At 38.5% G+C, this 17500-nt stretch overlaps 3 protein-coding genes across 3 annotated transcripts in view; 1 reads left to right on the forward strand and 2 right to left on the reverse strand.

The window, feature by feature from the left end:
- Positions 1–3513, reverse strand: part of LOC307255880 (integrin beta-1-like) — a 30955-nt gene extending 27442 nt beyond the window's left edge. Inside the window, exon 1 of the mRNA XM_080034691.1 lies at positions 3200–3513. The gene's annotated coding sequence lies outside the window, so the exon portion shown is untranslated. The remainder of the gene's footprint in view (positions 1–3199) is intronic.
- LOC307255649 (arylsulfatase I-like) overlaps positions 1–17500 on the forward strand; it is a 225129-nt gene that overhangs the window by 102002 nt on the left and 105627 nt on the right. The gene's annotated exons all lie outside the window — the stretch shown is intronic.
- The window catches only part of LOC307255648 (neuropilin-1a-like), a 131914-nt gene continuing 123660 nt past the window's right edge, over positions 9247–17500 (reverse strand). The window contains exons 15-18 of the mRNA XM_080034374.1: positions 15645–16006; positions 14582–14678; positions 14238–14282; positions 9247–13692 (exon numbers count right to left, since the gene is read on the reverse strand). Coding sequence (XP_079890500.1) covers positions 13421–13692; positions 14238–14282; positions 14582–14678; positions 15645–16006 — 776 coding nt within the window. The 3' untranslated portion in view covers positions 9247–13420. The remainder of the gene's footprint in view (positions 13693–14237; positions 14283–14581; positions 14679–15644; positions 16007–17500) is intronic.

The raw sequence follows: 17500 nt of genomic DNA on the forward strand, positions 1-17500 counted from the left end.
CATGTTTGACAGTCAGAGTTGAGTTGAGTAACACTGAGTGACCCTTCACTCTGGCCCGGGACACTCCCAGATCCTAGCAGCTCCTAGCACAGCACCGCTCACATACTGTGTAAACATCACAACAGTGTAACCACGGGAAGTGACTCACTGATCTACAGGGAGTCACACACACACACACACACACACACACACACACACACACACACACGTCTACAATTAACCCGGGCTGGTTGATTATTATCTGCATTCTGTCTACATGTGCAGGCTGCATTAGATCAAAGTCGTACATGTCTCTGCATTTTGATACGGCGCTGTTGCTAATACTCTGTCATTAGATGATGTAATCTGTAAAGCCAAGACATGAGGCTGGTAATTAAAACGGTGAAGTCAGGGATTCTGGAGAATGCTTGTTGTCTAAAATCAGCCTAGGCTCTGTAAACAGGCATGTAAACAAAGGCCAGGGGCTCAAACCAACCCACAGTAGCGAGCAACAATGACTGATATTATAGGCTAAGGTTCATTGCTACATAAATGCATGTAGCATGGGGATTTTTTTTAGTACCTACTGTAGCAAGTGTGACTATAAGTCGGTCCATTTTTAAGCAGGTGTTGAAACTAAAGATCGGTAGCTTAACCTATTGATAGCTTAGTTGCTAGCTTTGTTTACATGCCTGTTTACAGAGCCTAGGCTGTGTATGTGAATTTTTTGTTCAGTGCCAGTATGGACATGCAGGTAGCTGATGATTTTGACAACAAGCGTTCTCCAGAATCGCTGACTCCTTTTAAACCCAAGGCATTGTATACCCCCACCCCATCTCACTAATGAAAGCCTTGCAGCAAGAACTTGGTGCGCGAACAATAGATTACCTGTTAAACAAATCAAGCGTCTCCCAGTGAGATTTACAAGGGAGAGAGAGAAGTGAGTCAGTAAACTTAACGGCCCCCGAGGCTACAGTTCCTTTACAGGAAGCAGACGAGCGAAGCAAGACCGATCTTGTCCCACTCGCATTCTGCACAGTCAAAAGTCCTGAATCAGAGCTGAGGCTAGAGACAAGGCTAGACAAGACTCTGGTTAACCAATATGGCTCTCTATGGAGATGTCTTCCTCTATCCTCTAACCAAAGCTTAAACACTCGGTCATTCACTTTGACCAGACTGGGGTCCAGCTGTGGTTTGTGTCAGGATATTATTCAAAGATAGTCCTTCGAAGTTTGCGACATTGGCTTTCAAAAAAGAGGATATTGTTTTGTTTTTCTTATTTTCTTCCAAATAAAATGTATTAGTGAATACTGAATATCTCCTCACAATCCGCTACCTGTCCGTTAAAAGATGTGGTGTTACACAGCCTAGTTTCTGTAAATTGGCATGCCGCTAGCTACGGTGTGTCACCTTTGTTTACATACCAGTTTACAGAGCCTGTGGATTAAAACCAGATGTATTGTCAGCGCACATACACAGTAGAGACAGGTAGCAAATCATGAGGAGATATTCACAGATTTGGACAAAAAGTGATTTTGACAACAAGCGTTCTCCAGAATCACTCACTCCTCCTTTAACTCGGAATTAACAAATCTGGATAAAAAACCTGGAACAAAATAATCTGAAAAAATATGAACCACAAAACTGCATCAAACAGTCCACAAGAACAGGACATAACCAAACACAAAATCATATGTTGTTTCTAAAGAGTTCTATCTTCTTTGTGTATGTTTCGTCCCAATGGTAGAACAACTTCTGAGCCCTAAATTAAGCGCTCCCTTCATACAAAACACTAATGTGAAGGACATCTGTGAAAGCTTTAGGAGTGACATATGGACCCAGAGAGTCTTTAACAGCATTCCAACAGGAGGCAGATACACCAGGTGGCTTTGAAATACTATCGTCCCTTAAACTTACGGGGAAAGGCTAAAATATCCTGATGGATGATTGAAGGCATTAATAGACACTGGTACAGAAAACCAGACTTCACAAGAACAAAGACATGGCTCAATGACTCATAAACAATGCAACTCTACACCGCTGTCTAAAATGTTTCTCTTTACCAGCTTGTTGTGTATTTGATGTATTGTGTGTATGTATTGTTGTTTTAGTTTCTCGACATCATTGCAAATGAGGGTCACCCCCTCAAGGATATCTCAAGTATAAATAAAAGGTTAAAGAAATAAATTAATTAAATAAATAACTTGTCTCACTGTTGTCAATCAAAAGGCTATTTATTTGAGGCTAATCCTTTTACAAAACTACACAAACGTACCAAGAAAACTTTTTAACAAACAAAGGCGTTAGATAGGCCTACAGTAGCTATAAGTAATTGGATGCTAAAGATACACTACAAAACAAAACCACTTTACATTTAATAACTGCCTTCAGTGTCTATAAATGTGAGAATATGAATAGGTTTTATTGTCAACTAGTAGGTTCACACACACATAGGCTACAAAGGGCTGTGGTCAGACAGGGCACAGTAAACTATAGGCTAAAATTAACCTAAACATAGACATTAAATTAATTAAAAAGGGACATTTAACAATACATTATTATGTGAGAGAAATGTGTGCAGTTGTGTATTTAAAAAAGGAATAGCTGTACTAGTGTGTGGAGTGGCTAAGATAAAACAATGTGAAGCACAAATCGAGACATGTGAATGTATGTTAATGTAGCCTACCTAATGTAACATTGAGAGCGACAGAAAGTTTTAACATGGGCCTATATTAGCCTGACATACAGATACAGTATTCCTGTGAGTTGTAAACAGCTATTAGGATCTTTGAAAGCATTTTAAAGCATATGTGGTAGATTTTACTTTTGAACTATTCTTGAAAAGAAGTTGTTACAATAGTTATCCAGCACTAGGCTACTGAAAGCAACTCAATGGCCTTCTTTCTCTCGCCTGTACAGCTACATTCATTGATTTAAGATGTATTTTGTCACTAGCTTGAGATGTAGGAAGAAATATGCCATTATTTCACGTGTAATGCTAGTGAAAAATCCTACTGTATCTGGAAATTATTAACGCTAAAACTCGACAAATGCAGTTAACCCACACCCAAAGTTTGCCCCTATAGAACAAGCACACTCCTCGCTCGCTACTTCTCTCCCCCCTTGATTTTTTTCCTTCGTTTTCTGTGTTTTCAGTCGCCCTAAAACATGGCAGAATGGTTCAATTCACAACATGTAGGGTTAATATATCAACACTTACCGTTTTAAGACGTTGTATTGTGCCTTTACAGTTGATTTAAAGTAACATTTCCTTCCTCAAAATACGTCTTCTTTAACCGAAATAAAAAACGGTTACTGAGGCGACGAACGAAGGCTAGATAACAGTTATGATGAGGGTACGCTTTGTTTCAGCTCGCGACGTGCCTTGTTGCCTACGTAACGTAACGTGTCCAATCCCAACCAGGTTAACGTCTGACTATTTCACCCAAAACTAACATTTAATCATACACTGGATCTGAGATAAGAGCTAAGGAGTGTCCGGCTCGCCCGAACACGTTACTAGTGGTGCTGGGAAGTAGTTTTTTTGTAATGCCACGGTCCAAGAGAGCTGTTTTTTTCTTCTCCTTATTTAGACACCGCCCACACCGGAAGCGCCGCGGCACCTAGAGGGCAAAGGAACAAACACACCGAAGTGAACCGAGCTCACCTCAGAGATGCGATCACTAAAAATTAAGAGACCACTCCAAATGTTCAGTGTCTCTTGTTTTACTCTTTAGAGGCATATGTTTGAGTAGAATGAAACATTTGGTATTATACAATAAACTACTGACAACATTTCTACCAAATTCACAATAAAAATATTGTCATTTAGAGCATTTTCAATGTAATGAAAAAAGTAATGTAGAGATAAAGATTTAAGAAAAATCCAGACTGGTCTCTTAGTTTTTTCCGCGGCTGTAGATACATTTTTTTCTCCAAACAACGACATAGTAACAATGACATATCAAAATAAGTATAGTAGGCTATATAAACCTGCAGTGTGTAGAATTTTGGGTTTTATTTCCTAGCAGATTTTGTAGAAAATAATTATAATATCCATAAGTAGGCTACGTTTAATTTATTGCATAATAGCTGACATTTTTTTTTAGAATGATTATTTGTTTCCATTAGAAAGGGTCTCATATATGTCCATATTTCTCCATACCTTGGACCAAGGCCTTGTCGCCACCATTTTGGAAGTGTCATAGTTGGAATGTCATCAGGTGCATTGTTTAAAATTTAGAATAGTTCTTGTCGTTGAAGGCCACTGTAGCTTCTGTTATTATTCTAAAGGGGTGGGGTTACCCAGGGAGCGTTGCATTCTAGAACTTTCTAGAACTTTCTAGAACTTACTTGATGATGTCATATTACACACTGCACCTTTAAGATGTAAATATAACATATAGGCTTTATAACTAAACATGGTGAGGCAGCATTGCTGTAGCCTAGGCTAGGGCCTTGGCAATGAAACTGAAATACACAACCACATGTGTACTTCCTGTGTTTTCGGCAGCGCTGGTGCAGATACCCATCGCCTACACACTTCCTTTGCAAACCGAGTAGGTCAAAAGTTCACTTTCAGTTGCTAGTGATCCTTCCTTGTTGACATTTTACAAAGTAAGCGATATCAGAAGAAAAAACATAAATTTGCAAATGTAGGCCAACCAAATATATCTGGACACATTTTGGTAAAATAAATGTTAAATAAAATGATTTTAACAACCTGAACATAGTGGAATAACCGAGGGACACTACATTTTAAAGCAGATGGATAAAGTTGTCTTAAACATTAGATTAAAATGAGTAAATATGGAAATATCTCCTGTTAGTGAATGAAGAAAAGCATGCCTTGATCAAATATAACTTAGTTCAATTTAGTAGAAAATAAAAGATAAGACCTAATCAATAAGGAACATTTATACAGTAACCCTTGTGCTTTTTGATCGGCTCAGTTGCCCCAAACTTTACAACAATTTATTTTCAAACGACTACTTCCATCGTTCAGGCTATAATAAAGCATATAATTGAGTAGTGTGAATGTATAATCACTGTAAAATCAAATTTCATTCATTTAATTTCATTTAACTTTTATTTATCCTCGAGAGACCAATTGAGGGGTGACCCTCATTTTCAATGACGTCGAGTCAAAACAAATTCAAAACAACAATACAAACAAAATATTCAATGCAAAAACATCAAATACACAACAAGTGAAGAGAAGAAAAAACAAAACGATTGAAACATCAAATGTATAGTATATGTATAAATGGGATAGTAGGAAACGTTTTCTCGACTCCCTTATATGTCTTGTACATGAAGTTATTGACAATGAAGCTGACTTGACTTGACTTGACTTGTATGATACATTTGCAGCAGCTGATGGTGCCAGCTGGTCCGATGACACATGAAATCACCAACACTTCTTTACATCACCGCTGAAGCATCCCGCTGCATTCCTCTGGTAATCCGCTCAGGGGGAGTTCAACTGTGTATCACGTTCACACACATTCATACCTGGTTAATCCAAACACAACCACATGGCCTATGGTGACTTATGAATAGCTTATGGTAACATCAGCTATGGGATGGGATAGTTTATTTTACTATATAAACAATATTTTACTTACTTACTTACTTACTCATTCACGCACGCACGCACGCACTCACTCAGTCACTCACTCACTCACTCACTCACTCACTCACTCACTCACTCACGCACGCACGCACGCACGCACGCACGCACGCACGCACGCACGCACGCACGCACGCACGCACGCACTCACTCACTCACTCACTCACTCACTCACTCACTCACTCACTCACTCACTCACTCACACACACACACACACACACACACACACACACACACACACACACACACACACACACACACACACACACACACAGTGTTATACAAGATCAATAGCAAGATCAATATTGCTTCAGAAACTAAAAAAATTGGGCAACTTCTTGGAGTCAACTTGAGAAACATTGCCCTCTTCTTCTTCATGGCTTTTCCACATAAAAGACTGTAGCAGTAAAAACCCTTTTAAACTCTGACATGAGGCAGAAAATAAGTGCAACAGCAAAGATACCGAAACCATCTGGGTAGCCACACACACACACACACACACACACACACACACACACACACACACACACACACACACACACACACACACACACACACACACACACACACACACACACACACACACACACACACACACACACACACACACACACACACACACACACACACACACACACACACACACACACACACACACACACACACAGCCCAAAGCCTGTAGGGGAAGCAGAACATGGCACCAATGTCAATGTGGCAGGAAACCTCACTGCAACCAAAAGCCGCAGCGCTGAAGTTCACATGAGATCAGACAGAGCCGAGAGGAGATAAGAGTTGCCGTTTAAGGGTGTTTCTGCAACTAAGGACATTTTTAAAGGCCCTGCAGCAGACCCGGGTTCGAATCCCGCCCGGGTCAGTTCTCTGCATGTCTTCCCCTCTCTGCCCCATTTCACCTCTGTCTCCACAAGTCTGTCTAATAAAGCAAAAATACCCAAAAAATATATTTAAATTTTTTTTCTCATATGTTGATGCTTGAGAAATATCAACACAATTTTATTACACATCTTGACATACAGAAAATAATAACAGATTCTATATGTCTAAAATTCAAATTCATAGAGGTTGTTTTTTTTTCAATTTAGGAGAGTCGAAAGTGACCATAGTTGCAAAAACCCATTTCAAAAAGCAGAAAATAAGATACATTCGCAGGGTTTAAGTGGATAGTTTTTCGTGATATGTAAAATGTAATGCTTTTAGTGTGTGTCTGGCACAAGCTGCTGGGGCCTGTTTCAGGTAGCTGGTTTTACATACTCTGGGTTTAACCCTGCGCTCTGAGTTGGTAAACTCAGAGCGCAGGGTTGATAAGCAACTCTGGGTTTTCGGTTTCAGAACAGTGGATCAGCGTTGGGTTTATCAACTCTGAGCGTGTTCACTCTGGGTGGAGCGTGTGCATAAAAGCCATCGTCAATGGATCGCTGATAACATGATTCACCATGGAAACAGAAGAAACAAATTATTGATCCTCCCACTTCTCCACTTCTCAAAAAAGAAAAAAAGAAATCTCCGCTCCTCCCACTATATTAACGAATGAGCTTATGGTAGCCTATGGAGAAGAATTAAGGGGATATTGTCTCATAACTCTGATCTAATCTCCTCGGCAATTCAGAAAAAAAACAGAGCAAACATTTTTTGTCAAGATAATCATTTCGCTTCCGTATGAGAAGCCATAGTCTATTTTAAAAAGTTACGCATATCAGCTGTAAAGTAATAAAGCTGGCGCAGCACAGCATTGCTGACAGTGCCTAAAGCCTACTGTGCAGCAAACAGAACAGACTGTCGCTTGACTCGCTTCTTTTAAATGGGAAGTGAAATACATTAAAGTCAAGACACATTAGGTGACAGTTTCCATTGAAGAGCCTGATTGATTTATTACCAGATCCATTTTCCTCAAGTGATCACAGTTTAAATTATTATATAATTTTTATATTCATATTAGGCTATTTAACGAGGCGTGTCTGTGACTTTAGGATCGCACAAGTGAACTACAACGATCGCGTGCAGCCGCAGCGTTACATGAATCCACCGGACATAAATCTGTTCAGTGGCACAGACGTTAAAAAACATACAATAGGCTACAAATAGGTTTATTAATCTGAATGTAGAGCATGTCACGATGTGTAAGGTGGCCGCCTATATGAACGGACCGAGGGCTGAGAACAAGGCTACTGATCAGATAAATGATTGGTCAAACGTAAAATCATCAGGAAATGATAAAAACATCCCGATGGAGATTTATATAGAGTGATTTTGCTTCAAACTGTACAGGGACGCGTGTGACAGTGACACTCTTTCTTCAGTCGGAGCTGCAGCGTAAAGTGAAAACAAACTCGGGTAGGTCTAACCACCTACCGAGCAGGTTAGACCCACGGCGTATGTTGCCGCAGTAACTGACTCTCAGTTGCACTGAACCTGCTACCTGAAACGGAAAACCCAGAGTTTCCACCAAATCAGAGCGAACAAACTCTGGGTTGCCTCAAAACCAGCTACCTGAAACAGGCCCCTGGTTTACAGAAATGTTTTACAAGAGGCAACACTGCCCCTCTGTGGTCAAAACAGGTTATAACATGCAGACAAGTGACAACAGCTGGAAAGGCTCATGGCTGTGTTCGAAAAGCCCTACTAACGTCCTACTCATACTAAAAGTCCAACTAACGTCCTACTCATACTAAAAGCCCTACTAACGTCCTACTAATACATACTTAAAGCCCTACTATCGTTCTACTCATACTAAAAGCCCTACTAACGTCCTACTAATACATACTAAAAGCCCTACTAACGTCCTACTCATACTAAAAGTCCAACTAACGTCCTACTCATACTAAAAGCCCTACTAACGTCCTACTCATACTAAAAGTCCAACTAACGTCCTAGTCATACTAAAAGCCCTACTAACGTCCTACTCATAGGACTACTAAAAGTCCTACTAACGTCCTGCTCATACTAAAAGCCCTACTAACGTCCTACTCATACTAAAAGTCCTACTAACGTCCTGCTCATACTAAAAGCCCTACTAACGTCCTACTCATACATACTTAAAGCCATACTATCGTTCTACTCATACTGAAAGCCCTACTAACGTCCTGCTCATACTAAAAGCCCTACTAACGTCCTACTCATACTAATTTTGACGCCAATTTGAGTATGTTGTGCTTGTGTATGCGAGTTTGTGTAGGCGAGAAATACCCGGATGAGTACTAACTTCCGAGAAGATTTTGTGTATGGATCGATAGGATACTTTTCCTACTCAACCGCCCCACAATGCATTGCGTCTTTTCAAACGACATGAAAGTTTATTTTTTTAAATTCTTCATTGCTTCTGTATACTTCAGTGTAAACGGTCCGACTAACCTTGCATACACAATCGATGGTTAAGTAGACAGTATGGAGTATATACTTTACATATTAAGTATGTAGGAGGGAGGACGTTAGTAGGGTGGCTCTCATCTGTCTGCTACAATACATGATTGAAAACTTGACTTTTTTTCTTGAAATATAATGACTTCTCTCTCTCTATATATATGTATATTTCTCTATAGGTATTAAAGAAACAGTCGATGAGCGTTTAATTAAAACATTTATTTGATCCAATTCTTTGGAATGTAATAGATCTGAGACAACAGAGACGGATGAGTCTGGGTGCTGCTGACCAAAATAGTCAAAGTACAAACAATACTTTTAGTCACGTAAGGCCTCACTGCTTTTTCCATTTGATTTTTTACTTCCTTAAAAAGGTGCTCCGAGGAACTTTTCCGTTTGTGTTCATTCTAGCACCCCCTTTGGACAAAAGCGGTAGTGTTCTTTTTACAACGCCAGCTGTAGTTCCTGGGTGAGCATATACCCATGACAAACGCATTAGGAAAAACTATGTAAAAATAGCATTCTTTGCATTCATGGTCTCGTTTGCTGTTACATGTAATTTATGATCATCACAGGAAAAATGAGACTGTTTCAGAAATATTTTAAAAGTTCCTCGTAGCACCTTTAATTCATTTCTTGAATTTTTTTATTTCGTCTGGATCATCCGAGACAGCAAAAAATTACAGAAGCAGTATTGAAAATAAAACATATTTCATCTTATCATACAAAGAAAAAACAAACAAACAAACAAACAAACAAACCGAAAAACAAAAAATTGGCACGTACGTACATCAGTGACGCAAAAAACACAAGGTGATATTATACCAAGTAAATCCAAACTGTTACGTTTCAATAGAAGAATTTTTTTTTTCAAGAATGAAAAACATCTCTGTAAATTTTAACTTTTTTTCAGAATCATAACATCGCCTTCTGAAACTGTGTTGAAAAGAGCTAACAATAACACTCTCCTCTCCTCTATTTCTTCTCTCTCTCTCTCTGTCTCTCTCTGTCTCTCTCTCTCTCTCTGTCTCTGTCTGTCTCTCTCTCTCTCTTTTCATAAATCAACACCATAAACACAGATTTAATTTCTTTTAAATATATCAGTGCAACATTTTGTTTTTCACATGTTAGTGCTGCAGCATCCTTTCTCGTTCAAAAAAAGGGTGGAAAGGAGCTTTGAAAAAGTGGTAGAAAGAAACCCATTCTAACATTTCTATACCCATAATCCTGGCTGGTAATTTTCTGTGTGAGTTGATATTTTGGCTGAGAAAATAAAAATTATTTAAGCAATGTGATTTGTTGGAGCTAAAAATGAACATTTTAATTTGATTAGAAATTTTCCCCTGACAAGAATTTGTTAGAAACTGAACGGATTGACTAGAGTGTCTCTTCTTAAGCCTCTTATTAAAGCTATAGTGCGTAACTTTTGTATGAAGTATGAATGACAGGTACATTCAAGCAATCGCCAAACGAGTTGACACAAAGTTTATTAAGCCCACATCAGCTCCACAAAAATTCTCTCTTTGTATTTCTCAGTATGGTAGCGTTTACAAACTAGTGCCACCCTTCAACACTGGTGCAGGAGCTCAGAAAAATCCCAAGAAGAGCCCAAGAAATGTTTCAGTTGTTAATTCTACTGCTAAGAAAAAACCTGGACGTACAGCAGAAGGTATAAAATCCATGCGCGATCAGAGAACGGGACACAGAAGTTACGCACTACAGCTTAAAGGAAATATTTGGAACTGATTACCATATTGACAACTTTCCAACAGCTTTTTGAGCTCATAAGATGCCAAATAATGCTACATAATAAAATTGGACAGGTTAAACTTCAACAGTGCAGTGCAAGAGGGAACAGAAATTGGCTTAAATGCTTAAAGTATCTGTAGGATTTGCCCGTCAAAGAAGAACATTGAGTGAGATTTACCCTGTTTATTATCAATGAGTTGACATTCAAATGTATCTGTTGGAGATTGACAAAGATGTTGATTGATACCAATGAGTTAGTGACTCGAGTCTTTCGAACACATTTCTATGAACACGTGACCAGTATCACAAAACACAACAAAGCAGTGTTATTAGTACAGTATTTATAAGGCTTGATGTTTAGCGTTTTTTTAACCAAATGTTTGTCTATTTTCGAAAAATAAGTGATTTTTTTATGTACTGAAAAATAATTGAAATCCCTTCTGTAAGAGGACAATGGTCACTGCAGATAACAGGAAAATAATAAAGCCCTTTGTGATGTTTACAGCAATGGAAATAGTCCTGCAAATGGAAAGTAATTGGGTGAAATGGGGATAAAATGATCATTTAGCAACAGCAGAATACCACAGAAAAAGAAATACAATTTTTTTTTTTCCTCAAAGTCAATTTTCAGGTTTTTCCAAAAATAATTCAATGAAACTAACGAGCCGGTTGAAAATTACGAGGCATTTCTTTCTTGTGGGTATCTTCTCTGATTAGCTACAATCATCTTTTTTGAGTGAAATAATGGGACTTTATTGTGTGTGTGTGTGTGTGTGTGTGTGTTGTTTCCAGGCCACTTTAGCTCAAGGGGAAATGGTGGGACATGTACAGTATGATTGCTGTTGCTTCCTCTTCGGCCTGATTTTTTGCTCCATAAAAAAAATCCTTCAAATAGTTTTTTCTCCACTGATAGTAAACACAGGAATAGCACTGACATATAGAATACAGCATTGTCATGGCAACAATAAGTCTTCAGTCAATCAAGACGGTCTTTAGCATTTTGTCTTTGATTTTGAATATCCACTTCAACGTCAGTTTTTTTAGAAGGCCGGACACACACTTGTGGTTAAAGTTCTCACAGTCATTGTGTGTGTGTGCCGATAAGAAACGTTAGCTGTTAGCCATTAGCCGTTAGCAAAGGGTCGATATTTCACTATTTCAACCCCCGATGATCCATCCTTGACGTGTTGCTGAGGTTGTCCGTTTTACCCTGTACAGAAAAACTTCACTTCCCACGATGCATTTCACCATAATCACATAATCTCAAAAGCCTTTCACGTCGTTAAGAATTTTTTCTTCCCGTTCACACCCAGAGCACAAACAGAGAAAAAAACATAAACAAATGATGACAAGATTTGACAAAATGGAAAAAACAAGTTCAAGTTAGTAAAAGTGACTCAAACTCTTGTCTGTTTAAACGTATATTTTCTGTACATTTTTAAAGAACTTTTGGGGCATTTAGGGGCGAGTTTGATTCCAAGACAGAAAGGATACTGCGGCACTGGTGTCTTCTGCTATAGAAAAAAAGCGCTCAAATATATTAAAACTTATGTACAATATGTCGGATGTGAAATGTGCCATGAAAAGGAGGCATTCAGGGCCCCTACACATTTTTCCCCATTCTCAAATTCCTTTGTTTTAACGGCTTAACTTTTAATAATTTGTATCCGTGTCAGTAGGCCCTACAACTGTTATTAAGATCTTTAGATATGCACCAGAACATGTTATATTTGACCGTAGGCCTACACTGCAATGCTGAGATTTGTATTTTTTTCGAAAAGTACAAAATTTGTTTTTTTTTTTAGATATTTTTGTATAGGAACCCTGGCCAGCCGATGAGAAAAACAACCAGCGAAAAAACAAGGCAACAGAAAAGTTTGAGAAAAAATAAAAAGGCACTGTCGGAGCTATACACAGGTCACACTAAATGGTACCCGCCCTCACACACACACGCACGCATTTACGCCCACACACACACACACACACGCACACACACACACACACACACACACACACGCACACACACACACATCTCATGTATACAGATACACACGAGTGTAATACTCACATAAAGGCCTACAGCTACACTCAATGACACATACACACCTAAATGCAAATGTATAGGCTATGAATGTGACACATGATTGCGCACACACACACACACACACACACACACACACACACACACACACACACACACACACACACACACACACAAACAAAAAAACAAACAAACGATACTTTCATCTGAATTGGTCTCAACACCAGCATGTGATCAACATGAAATCAACAAAGCACGACCGGAAAAAACAAAAACAAATAATTTTCTTAATCTTCTTTCTTCTCTTATTTTTTTTCTATTTTTGTTGCTTACTCTTTTATACACAGTGCCCCCTTCAGGTCAGTCCCTTCCACTGCCGCTCCTGAGAAAGAAAAAAATTATGACATAATTGTCTCACTTTAGGTCTATAGCCCACCCTGCCCTGCCGTTCCATTTCATTTCATTGGTGGCTTTCCTTGTGTTCCATTCCATTCCATACTATTCCATCCTCGCGTTTTGATTGGCTGAAATCAACGTCACATGACTTGTCCTTGTCCAATGCGGAGCCATTGATCCAAAAAAATGGCCGCTCCGTCTTTTTTTTTTTTTTTTTCTTTTTAAACAATTTTTTTTCAACCCCTCACTCACGCCTCTGAATAGTTACTCTGTCCGTTCATTTTCTCCTTCTTTAGCTTGACGCCGTCCACCAGTTCAAAGTTATAGTTTTCCAGAGCGGATAAGTTCCTCTCGGTCATGCTGCCTTGAGAACAGGCGCAGTAGAGGACCACGCCACAGATGGCGCCCAGGAAGACGCCCAGAGCCGACATGGCGATTATGGTGATGAGGATCGGATCGAGGGTCTTCAGCATGTTCCCGGGACCGCCGAGCTCACTGGAGTCCTGGGAACGGTCCATCGCTGTTAAGGAGGGAGAGAGGGAAAGTTTGAGATTATTTAATTTTTTTATTTTGTGATTTTTTTTAAAAACACTTTTTGTAATCACTTGTGGTAAATATAAAAAAAAATGTAGTGAAAATATAAGTAAAACATTTTTATTATTTTTCATTTTGTTATATTGAACACTTGTTTTGTATTCACTTGTGGAAAACTAAACTTCTTCCAACTTCTTCTGTAGTTTTTGTATACCGGTTTTGTTTTCGACACATTATAAGTTGTATTTTTTCTTTTTGGCTACAGAAACTTAAAGCAATATTGGAGTATTTAGCGACATCTGGTGGTGAGATTCTAGATTGCAACGTTGTTATCCCTCCCATTCATATCATTTACAGGTGGTTACTAGTCGGTTAATTTAGCCAAATTCACTATGTGGAGGCAAAGAAAAGTGTGTGGAGACTGGATAGGTATCCATAGAAACAAACCTGCCCCCCAAAAATAAGAGTGTGCGACTAGAAATCAACATATAGACACCAAAATGCCCAAACCGGAGTCAACATTGTGCTTACGTAAGATGAAGATCTCAGTTGGTGGAGACGTCGGAGCATCTGGATCTGGAGGTGAAAAATAAATAAAGACAAATTAAAACACAGTCACTGAATTTATATACAACACAAAACTAAACGTAACACCACTGAACAGAGCATCTAAACAAAAAGGCAACAAAACTTAGATTAACTTAAGGACCTGTGAAACCAAAAACTCATTAGTGCATTATTATGTGTTGGCGTGCACACGACTTGATAATATAACATTATAGCTTTGGTTAGCCTGATGATCATAATAATTTCTATATAGACACTCAAGTCCATAGCTATATATCCTAAGTGAGGCCTAACGTTAGAATACTCACCTTTGCAGTCTTCAGCGTTGATTCCATCCATGATCTGAATGTTGTCCACGGCAATGTGACCCGCACTGCGTCCGTCTGCCACGCCCTCCACCACCACCTACACACAACACATTCAAATTCAAAGTGTTTATTATTGTCATAATGCACAATAAGAAACATGTTCTCAGCCATACAATGAAATTCTTCCTTTGTTTTCTACAGACTGAATGCCAAGAAAGAAACATGAAAATATGCAACACACGGTCAGTAATTTATACAGTCAAAAAGAGTTAGACTACTGGTCTAGCTAAGATGCTACATTGATATATATTTTTCCTTTTTGTTATGTGTGTGTCTTTAAACGTTATGTGGTATATGTTATTGTGTGTGTGAGAAAATGCGAACAATTACTGATTCGTCTCTGCTGACAAATACTGTTGTCTGTGGTTACTTGTTTGTTTGCTTTAAACCAAAAGAAAAAGAATTATACAAAAAAAAATATATATATTTTTTTCATATTTAAATGCATGAGATACATAAAATAAGTTGTTGTTTATGTCTGTTTATGTTGGAGTATTTTTGCGTCATCTAGTGGTGAGATTCTAGATTGCATTGGTCCCTGACTAACACCGCACTGGATCTTTAAAACATCTCAATATTGTCTGAGACTTAAATTCCCTTTACAAACTGCACCTTTGACTTTAAACTCAAAAACACAACTACAAACTACTACTTTAGTAATAATTTAAAGTAATTCTTATTTTACAAAAGAACAATACTCTTAAATCACAAACATATAGTACACACACACACAGTCAAACATTTCAGTGTAATTTCTAACACACACCCACTCATCTGTATTATAGTAAGTAAGTAAGTAAGTAAGTGAGTGAGTGAGTGAGTGAGTGAGTGAGTGAGTGAGTGAGTGAGTAAGTAAGTAAGTAAGTCAAATGTATTCATAACAGTTTGCACTGACCAAAGTGCTGAACATAGTGCATTCAGTAGGCTAAACATGAAGGCAAAATAACAACAACAACATAATAATAAACTTAAAATAAAAAATGAAAGACATAAAACACCATACCTGATATGAGACGCTTGAATGCGGCAGTAGGACACGCCCCTCTCTCCAGCGGTTTCCCTGGTGCCCGCTGACCATCCACAGCATCTGCTCTCCCTCCGTTTCCTTCCGCTGTTTGACGTGAAGCGATCCCGCGTGCTCGCCAAACATGTGGTACCAGAACGACATGCACAGGTCTGCGTCTGTGGCTGTGATGGGCAGACTCGCCAGAATCGCCATTTTCTCATTCAATTCTTCATTGTCATCATCTTCGTTGTCGTTTAAATCAATTTCGTGGTTTTGATTTTGATTGTGATTTTCTTGGCCAGGTTTAATTGGAGGGTCGTCGTCTCTTAATTGCATGTAGATGAAGTTCCCGAGTCCGCCTGGAGGGGGCAGCAAAAGACAAGGTTAAGAAATGGCTGTGTGTTGGATAATGTGACCTGGGACAATCAACAACACTACTCAATTCCCATATACATTGGTTCTGAAGCTGAAAAAAAAAGTGATTTTGGGGTTAAGTTAAACTTTAAGGTGAGAGACTGCAGGCTAAAGTAATGGTTGATGTAGAAATGTTTGTCTATTTTGCTTCCATAACATGTCTTCTCTCATATTCATACTAGTATAGATAAAAGGTATAACATATATTGAGGTGTTTATTTGACTAGACCTGGTCCGTTTGAGTCTTTATAATTGTCCTATACAACCACCTTTAATTGTCTCAACATTAGTTTTTTTTTCCATAATCAAAACATAAGATTTCAACTTCTAAAGCACTTTCATCATGCATGTAGATGCAGTTCCCAAGTCCGCCTGGAGGGGGCAGCAAAGGACAAGGTAAGAATTAGTTGTGTGATGATTTTTTTAAATGGGAGACACTGCAGGCAAAGGGAATGATCAGTTTTGAGATTACTTTAGGCTATTTTGTTCCATAATATGTCTTATTTCTAGTAACAAGTAACTACTAGACCCTGTAAAGCACTTTGAGTGGCCTTGTGTCTGAATTGTGCTATAGAAATAAACTTGCCTTGTATCAATAAAAGGTCAAAAAAGTACATTGAGGTGTTTATTCGACTAAACCTTGTCTGTTTGCGTCTGTATATTTTCTCCTATAGAACCATCTTTAACGGGCATTATCTCAACAGTAGTTTTTTTTCATAATCAAAACATACAATCTCAACTTATAAAGCACTTCTTACATCAACTAAACTTTTCCTCATGTATCCTATTCACATTAAGGGGCTAATAATGGCAGAATGTAAAAACACTTTATTACAGATATGTGAAATTTTTTAAACACCCAATTTGACATAATTTCAAAATAAGGCCTTAAACATTCAGCAAATGTTGCTTTCTGTATATTTTTAATAAAAAAGTAAAACTAATTAAACTGATAAAGAAAGCTCTAGTGGGACAACATAATGTTCCTAAAACCCAAGGGTACATGAAGCATTCAAGTGTCTATTCATAAAGTTAGATAACATTTATGTAACTGTTCATAATAAAAAGCCTCACACATTCACACAGACTTCAAACTCAAGGTCTTTACAGATATTTTCTTATATATCCGCTTGCCTGAGGAGAAGATATAACTTGACATCTTGAAGGGCTCATTTATTTTTATTTTTTACTTGCGTTCTTGTTTATGTCAAGAAATCAAGGTGACACCATTCATTGTAGTGCTGTTGCTGTCTCCACTACACACTCGCGCACACACACACACACACACACACACACACACACACACACACACACACACACACACACACACACACACACACACACACAATCCATCACTGCAGCTTTCAATGTAGAGAAGGCCAGATAGCTGAGGCATACCAATACATCTCAGAGCATTCCTGTATTCTTTAAAAAATACA

This window comes from Ammodytes marinus, assembly GCF_949987685.1.
Source record: "Ammodytes marinus genome assembly, chromosome: 9".
Classification (NCBI taxonomy): domain Eukaryota; kingdom Metazoa; phylum Chordata; class Actinopteri; order Uranoscopiformes; family Ammodytidae; genus Ammodytes; species Ammodytes marinus.